The sequence below is a fragment of the Lontra canadensis genome, unplaced genomic scaffold (assembly GCF_010015895.1).
Source record: "Lontra canadensis isolate GAN:19392208 unplaced genomic scaffold, GSC_riverotter_1.0 scaffold1129, whole genome shotgun sequence".
Taxonomy (NCBI): Eukaryota; Metazoa; Chordata; class Mammalia; order Carnivora; family Mustelidae; genus Lontra; species Lontra canadensis.
Genome location: NW_022632113.1, coordinates 8,048 through 16,851, shown reverse-complemented (window position 1 = coordinate 16,851; position 8,804 = coordinate 8,048). Strand labels below are relative to the sequence as shown.

The 8,804-nt window shown below is 39.4% G+C and overlaps 1 protein-coding gene across 1 annotated transcript; it reads right to left on the bottom strand.

Annotated features, from left to right (window-relative positions):
- Window positions 1-6,082: 6,082 nt before the first annotated feature.
- Window positions 6,083-8,105, bottom strand: LOC116863419 (zinc finger protein 382; the record flags this gene model as incomplete). The annotated part of the gene is made up of 1 exon (XM_032850872.1): window positions 6,083-8,105. A coding segment is annotated over one exon (1,443 nt), but the record flags the coding sequence as incomplete, so codon positions are not given.
- Window positions 8,106-8,804: the final 699 nt, after the last annotated feature.

Here is an 8,804-nt window from a genome sequence, read left to right as displayed (position 1 = left end):
GGCGCCATGTGTATTTATTTAGTCCATTTAATTTTTTTTTTTTTTTTTAAGAAAGCACGGTGAGGAGAAGCAAAGGGGAGGCAGAGAGAGAAAACCTTAAGCAGGTTCCACGCCCCACACAGAGCCTGACATAGGGCTTAATCTCATGACCCTGAGCTCATGACCTGAGCTGAAATCAAGAGTTGTGTGCTACTAAGCTACCCTGGTGCCCCTTTAGTCCACTTCTTCATGCAACTTTGCCTTCAGGGCCTGCTTGAGCCAAATCTCCAGTATACCAATCTCATTTGAGATAGTTTGAACAGCCTGGACCTGTTGAAGAGCTTTCTCTCATTCTGGGCCCTCCTCAAACTAGCAGTTTTCAGTTTATTATGTAAATGGGCCATAATGGTATATCCAAGTTACTTTTTTAAACATGTGTCTAAAATCCAGAGAGTCCACTATGTGTCATGCTCTGTTTTTGTTCTAGGAAAGGATTCTTCACCTTAATATATCTCAGTATGCACCACATTGACTCTATAGAAATTCCACTGAGATGGAAGGACCCTGAATTTTTGCCAAAGTTATTTCCCACTCTCTGACATTCAAATATCTTGCCGATATGTCTAGAGTCTATTAATTTAACGGCCTAGCATGATGACTTGTGCAAGGGAAATCTGATAGAGGTGTGGGTGGACTAAATTATGACTTAGTGCTGGAGAGTTGATATACTGTTGTGATGGTTAATTTTATGTGTCAATTTGGCTAGGCCAAAGTACCTACATATTTGGTCAAACATTATTTTAGATGTTTCTTTGAAGGTATTTGTTAGACAAGATTAACATTTCAGTCAGTAGACTGAGTAAAGCAGATTTCCCTCCATAATGTGTGTGGGCCTCATCTAATCAGTTGAAGCCTTTAATAGAAGAAAAACTAACTTCTCTTGAAGAAGAGAAAATTTTTATGTCAGCAGACTGCCATTAGGCTTGAACTCCAGCATTAATTCTTTTTTTTTTAAAGATTTTATTTATTTATTTGTCAGAGAGAGAGAGAGCACAGGCAGACAGAGTGGCAGAGGGAGAAGCAGGCTCCCTGTGGAGAAAGGAGCCCGATGTGGGACTTGATCCCAGGATGCTGGGATCATGACCTGAGCCGAAGGCAGCCGCTTAACCAACTGAGCCACCCAGGCGTCCCAAGCATTAATTCTTATCTGGTTTTCCAGCCTGCATGTCTATCCTGCAGATTTTTGACTTGCCAGCTTCCACAATTGCATGATCCGATTCTTTTCTTCTTTGAAAAGATTTTGAGAGAGAGAGAGAGAGAGAGAGAACGAGTGGGGAGAGGACAGAGGGAGAAGGAGAAGCAGGCAGGGAGCCCAGTGTGGGTCTTGATCCCAGGACTCTAGGATCATGAACTGAGCTGAAGGCAAACGCTTAACTGATGAAGCCACCCAGGTGCCCCAACATCCAATTCTTTAAATAAATCTCTTTTTGTCTGCCTTCTGTTTCTTTGTGTGTGTGTATGTACATATATGTCACACACATATATGCATGTATATACAACACATGTATGCACACACGTGTATCTGTGTGTACCACTTAGGGGTTTGTGCGTGTACACACACACGCAGACACACAGATATGTATATGTGTGTATAAATCCCTAAGTGGTTCTGTTTCTCTGGAGAGCCCAGATGAACACAGCGCCTGAGTTAGAACAGTGAAGGTGTAATGCTGGCCTGAAAACACAGTATTTCTGGTGGTCTTTACTAAAAGATATCTAGAAAAATTTTTTTCCAGGTCAGTAGTTTTATGGCACATACCAGAGGATGTGTTAATTTTCTCAAGCAACAAAACCACATCTGGAATGCAATTAGGATTACCACCTGATTAAATTTACGATAATCATTTAAGATCCATCTGTTTCCTGCATAAGCCAAATAAGTGACTGGAACGAGATATGTTGGAAACCACCACTCATCATTCAAGTCGGTGTCACAAATATCTGCAATACGTACAGGATTGTGGTATTACTTTTAATATGGGTAGAGACAGTTCTCCTACAAAGGCTTCCAGTTGGCCTTCCCCACCATAATAACCCTCACCCCATACGTCAGAGAACTAATATGGGGTTCTGTTAGTTGCCAAGTATATCTATTCCAACTATGCACTTGGAACTGGGGAAATAAGACGGGCTGGGAAACCAATGGGCTCACTGTGAAGGAGCCTTGAGCTAAAATTCCATTGATCACCTGACCTCCATAAGCCCTGACTACAACTGATGGACCACAGTGACAGTAATTCCTAAAAAGTATGATTATTTCTTTTTCCTGGATGCAGCTACCTTGGTAAATGGCCACAGTTTCATTTGGAGAAGGATAGGAGAAAAGTTAACAGTATTTAGTAGGAAAAGCTCTAACATTATATTATGTTCATGATGCTTGGATGTCTGGCATTGGCCCTGGATTGAGATAAGGGCAGAGATATGTGTGGCACTCTTTAAAGTCTAAAGTTCCCCTGTAGGCCCCCAGAGCCCATTTATGAAGTAACCGACTGGATAGCCTAGCTTGACTATGTAATGAGTGAACAGAGGAGCATAAATGCCCTTGCAGGGAACTTCTGCCTTGAGCTCTCCCAAAGTAAAGATTCACATCGATCTTAGTGGTTCAACCTGGAGATAAATTGCAGTCTGCATGTGAATAAGGACACTGAGGAGCTTGCACCTGAATAATTCTGACTCCCTAATTGCTTACCTACCTTTTCTCTTAGTGAGCCACATCCTTTGGTTCTATTTACTTATTTTTTTAAGTAGGCTCCACAGTGTGGGGCTTGAACTCCCGACCCTGAGATCAAGATGTGAGCTGAGATCATGAGTCAGATGCTTAACTGAGTCACCCAGGTACCCTCCCTTTTGCTTTTAAAATTTTTTTTTTAAGATTTTATTTATTTATTTGACAGAGATCACAAGTAGGTAGAGATGCAGGCAGAGAGAGAGAGGAGGAAGCAGGCTCCCCGCCGAGCAGAGAGCCCGATGCGGGGCTCGATCCCAGGACCCTGGGACCATGACCCGAGCCGAAGGCAGAGGCTTTAACCACTGAGCCACCCAAGCGCCCCCCCCCCTTTTGCTTTTAAATGAAAGCATTACATAGATATGCTCTATGGAGTCTTGTCAGTCCTTTGGACTGATGGAATCTTTGCACATGTTAACTCTCTTTTGTCTCATGACCTTCAGTTAGGTGTATAAAATATGAATTTGTGAATTAATTCCTAGTCTGTTATGTATGTTTGGTAGTAATAAGTGGACTTGGCAATCCAAAATCATGTACACTCCTTAGAGATGCCCAAACTTCATTTACCAATAGATCAGTGAGTTGAAAGTCCTCATTTCATATATTTATCCATTCATAAAGTATTCATATAAATTAATGAAAAAGAACATGCCCAAATTCTTCAAAAGAAACCTTCATACAGGAGTATGGAATATAGCCCAATCCATAGCCCAATCACATCAAAACAAAATATTGGGCCTGCTTTTCCTAAGAAGCAGCTTATATGTGAACAACTGTTAGCAAAAATTCATTTAGACTTCAAAGCATTCAAAGTATCTTCTATAAGGACATGGCTGTACTTATCTCCCTTTCTTCTTTAGAAGGATTTTATTTATTTGACAGCATGAGCAGGGAGAGGAGTAGGGAGAGGGAGAGGAAGAGGGAGAAGCAGGCTCCCTGCTGAGCAAGGACACTCCTCACCCACATGTGGGACTTGATCCCAGGACCCTGGGCTCATGACCTGAGTCAAAGGCAGACACACCTAATCAATTGAGCCACGTAGGCGCTCCCCTATCTCCATATCTTGATTTTTCTCTGCATCTTAGTTCATGGAACATCAGGGAAATGACCCTGCATAGGATCTTTCAAAGATAGGCTTGTTTCCCTCTGCATTATCCAGTAGGTCTTTTGGGGCTGTTTTTGTTTTTTGTAAAATTGTGAAGAATGCATTTTCATAGCTAAGCTAACCAAGTTGATAAATATAATTTACTACCAAAAAATGAGAACGAAAATAGCATACAAACCCTTCATTGAGTTGTTCTTTATGTATGTAATTGCAAACAAAAACTACATCCGATCTTCAACTGTGTTTTAGGATCATTTTTCTTTTCATGCCAAGTATCTCCTAGTAGTCACCACACTTTCTCATTGACTCTGAATCCAAATCATACCATTATTTTATAATATAGATACTCAGAGATTATTTTCCCTTTCTTTTAATCAATCCAATTTAATTTTTAAAATGTAACCATTTAGTGGTTCAGGAGTCTAAGAAGGCTTTAGCTGAGCAGTTCTTGCTTGGGGTCTTTCAGATGGTTCCAGTTGAGTGTTAGAAAGGGCTACAGTCATCTGAAGACTTGATTAGGTGTCCCAGGTGGCTCATTCATTTAGTTGACAGATGGTACTGGATGATGGCTGGGAGCTTAGCTGGGGCTATTACCCAGGTGCCTACATGTAGACTCTAGCATTATAATATCAGTATGGTCAGACTTCTTCCTAGAAGCAGCTTTCCCCAAGTTAGAGTTCCAAGCGACATCCATTCCCTTTTTAAAACTTCCCTTTTTTAGCATAATTTTTTTTTTTTTTAAAGATTTTATTTATTGATTTGACACAGAGAGATCACAAGTAGACAGAGAGGCAGGCAGAGAGAGAGAGAGAGAGTGGGAAGCAGGCTCCCCGCTGAGCAGAGAGCCCGATGCGGGACTCGATCCCAGGACCCTGAGATCATGACCTGAGCCGAAGGCAGCGGCTTAACCCACTGAGCCACCCAGGCGCCCCTAGCATAATTTTTTTGATGTTGTATAAGGAATGAGCTATGGCTAAAGTCATTCTTATGATGTTTTTTTTTAAAGATTTTATTTATTTGTCAGAGAGAGAGAGAGAGAGAGAGCAAGCAAGCACAGGCAGACAGAATGGCAGGCAGAGGCAGAGGGAGAAGCAGGCTCCCTGCTGAGCAAGGAGCCCGATGCGGGACTCGATCCCAGGACGCTGGGATCGTGACCTGAGCCAAAGGCAGCTGCTTAACCAACTGAGCCACCCAGGCGTCCCAGTTTTTTTTTTTTTTTTTTTTTTTTTTTTTTAAGAGAGCACGTGTATAGGGGGTTGTGGGGAAGGTTTGAGGGAGAGGGAGAGAGAAATTCCAAGCAGGCTTCTGAGGATGGAGCCTGATGTGGGGCTTGATCTCACGACCGTGAGACCATGGCCTAAGCTCAACTGACTGAGCCACCCAGGCACCCCTTATGATAATTTCATTTAAAGAGTTCCGATCCTATATGTTTATAAAAAATAAAATTATAAAAAAAAGTAAAAAAAAAATAAAGAGTTCCGATCCAATGTGAATTCCATGGTGTTGTGTATGATTTGAACTATGACCATAAGCTTTTCCATATTCATCATTTTTATACATCCAGCAAGATATAGGCCATAGGTAAATGCTATTACCCCCTGTTCCTTTACTATACTTGTAGGATTTTTCTCCAGTTAGAACTCTCTAATGCAAGGAAGCATGCTAGGAGCCTTCCTTTCCTTAATATGACTTTTGGATTTCAAGTATGGCAGTTTTTGTGGCTAGAGACAACCTCACATTTATTACATTTGTTTGGAATTATATTACAGTTTGGGCTGTGGCTAAAAGCCTTTGTATATACATTATAATTGGATTCTCAGTTTTCATATTTGTAGAGTTTCCCTCTAGCATGAACTGTCTGGTTGGAATCATCACCATATCACTAATATTCAGCTGTTTTTCTTCAGAGTGAATTATATCATGCTGTGAAAGTTCTGAGTTGTTTGGTAGTATCTACCAGAGCTGACCAAACATACATATGCTCCAGGACCCAGCAATTCCATTCCTAGTGTATACACAAGAGAAGTGAATGCACGTACACCAAATGATAAGTACGTTCACAGAAGCATTATTTATTATGACCCTAAGCTGTAAACAATGAAAAAGTCCATCAGCAGTAGATTGGATAAACTGTAATTTAATCATATGATGGAATTCAATATAGAATAGAAATAAATGAACTTCTGCTGCATGCACTAATGATTTAAATTGGTTTTACAAACATAATGATGAATGAAACAAGCCATATATAAAAGAATACATGATGTATAATCCAATTTATATAAAGGTTCATAATAGGCAAAACCTAATTTCTGTTAGAAGTCAGAACTGTGGTAAATTTTGAGGAGGTAATAGCTAATTTTTATTTCATATTTGCAATGAGAAATACATACTTCCTTTCTTTTAAGCCACTCTTATGAACATTCATACTTCCTTTCTTTTAAAAACACTTCTACTCACAGTGTGGTCCATGGACCACTGCTAGTTGGTCAGTTGCTTATTACTGGGTCACAACAAGGTATGTAATGAAATTGAAAACAAGTGATTTTAAATGTTTGTAGAAACTTGACAGAGGAAGTTTATGCCTGCTGAATTAATAATAAAAAATTTAGGGTTGTATTTTCAATGACTACTGTCATTTGTCTAGTCATTCTTTGTGTGTTATATAGGTTCACAAACAATAGGTAAATTTGTGGAATAGTACCTTAAACTGTTGAATATTATATTTGCAAGCTTCATCATGTACAGTGTTTACTAGGACTTCAAAAGTTTTTACCAAAAAAGTCATATCCTTTACTGAATTCCCATGGTTTCTACCTTGTGAGTTTTTTGATGTACAATGAGGTTTGACTTACAACTGAAGAACTTCCCACATTCTTTACATTCATATGGTTTCTCTCCTGTGTGAGTCTTCTGGTGGCGAATGAGGTTTGATTTCCTACTAAAGGCTTTCCCACACTGAGGACATCCATTGGATTTCTCTCCTGTATGTATTCTCTGATGAACAGTGAGGATTGCCTTCTGGCGGAAGGACTTCCCACATTCATTACAAATATAGGGTTTTTCCCCAGTATGAATTCTTTGATGGAGAGTGAGGGTTGTCTTTTGGCAGAAGGACTTTCCACATTCACTGCATATATAGGGTTTCTCTCCTGTGTGAGTTCTCTGATGTACAGTGAGGGTTGTCTTCTGGATAAATGCCTTCCCACATTCATTACATTGATATGGTTTCTCTCCTGTGTGAGTTCTCTGATGATCAATGAGGTATGACTTCTTTCTAAAAGCACTTCCACACTGAGTACATTCATAGGCTTTCTCCCCTGTATGTGTTTTGTGATGTCTAGTGAGAGTTGCCTTCTGGCGGAAGGACTTCCCACAATCCATACAGATGTAGGGCTTCCCCTCTATATGTGTTTTCTCATGAAGAGTGAGGGCTGTCTTTTGACGGAAAGCTTTTCCACATTGATTGCAGACATAAGGTTTCTCACCGGTGTGAATTCGTTGATGTTCAATGAGATATGACTTCCTTCTAAAGCTATTTCCACAATAAGGACACTGAAAGGGTTTCTCTTCTGTTTGAGATCTCTGATGCATGATAAAAATAGACTTCCTGCAGAGGAACTTACCGTATTTGCTGTATCCATGGGTTTTCTTCTCAATAAGAGTTTGTGAATGGGCATTGAGATTTGACTTTTCAATTAAGGCTATTCCATCTTTATTGTATTCATAGGGTTTTTCTCCTCTGTGAGCTCTAGTATGTGTAAATAACATTCCTTTCATAAGGAAGGATTTTTCACATTCATTATGATCTAAAGATTGCTCAGGAGTTTGAGTCTTCTGATGTTGAATAAGCTCTTGTTTACCACTCAGACTCCTTTCTGTTTGTTTACAGAGATTCACTGTAGTATGAATTTTCTCATTTTTAGTATTGAGGAATGATTTCTCCCATCCATTACTCTCAGCAAACTTCTCTCTTACAGGGCTTATATTTCTACTGACTAATTCCGAAATATTTTTTAAAACCTTTCCATCAGGCTTATATTCACGTAGTATTGTTTTTGACATAATACGGTTCTTGCCTACAGGTAACGTTTTCCCAAAAATATTACTTCTTTCCTTAATTAATCTTTTGTGGTTGATGAATATGACTGATCGAGAGTGCCTGTCTTGGTATTCTTTGAACTTCACTAAAGCATCTTCAGCTTTTCCATCTTCTTCTAGAAGAGAATAACAACACTGTAAGTTTTCACATAAATGTTATGGATTGGATGTATATACAAACAACCCATTGTGCAACTGTCTGCCTCACTATCTTGATCTACACAAAGGCCAAAATAAATTACCTCTTGGTAGGGAAAATTCATATGATAAAAACACAAAGCCTGCTACACAGTTAAAATGAGGAAAAAATGGCATAAGAAAAGAACACTCATACCTTTGGCATATTGTTAATATAAGCTACCTTGAGCAGGTATAATAAACACAAGGACAAGTAAACAGAAGACAAAGGATGATGAAAGTGGGATTGTTCTTGGAATGGGCAGATTCAGAAATAAGGGAATGAGCTTATTAAGGGTACTAACCAGTAAGCAAGGAAAATGTTCAGGTAGAAATGAAAGCCTAAATATTATTCCCTCATGCCTAAATATGTGTTATAAAATACTTCCACTTGTTTCTTCCTCACTTGCATGTATCCCATCCATGGCAAATGAACTTTCTCAAGCACTCATTTCCTAGTGTTGAGAGAAACACTGTTTATAGCCTAGGCCCTAACTCTCCACACAACTTATTTTCTCCTGAAAGGGAAGACTTTGAGAAACCTCCTTCCATTAGGAATTGTAAAATAAACCAGAGAACAAAGTATACTTAAAACATGAATATAATCACTGTTGTATTCTGACTGCTGTTACCATCAATTTTTTCTTCCAGAAATGG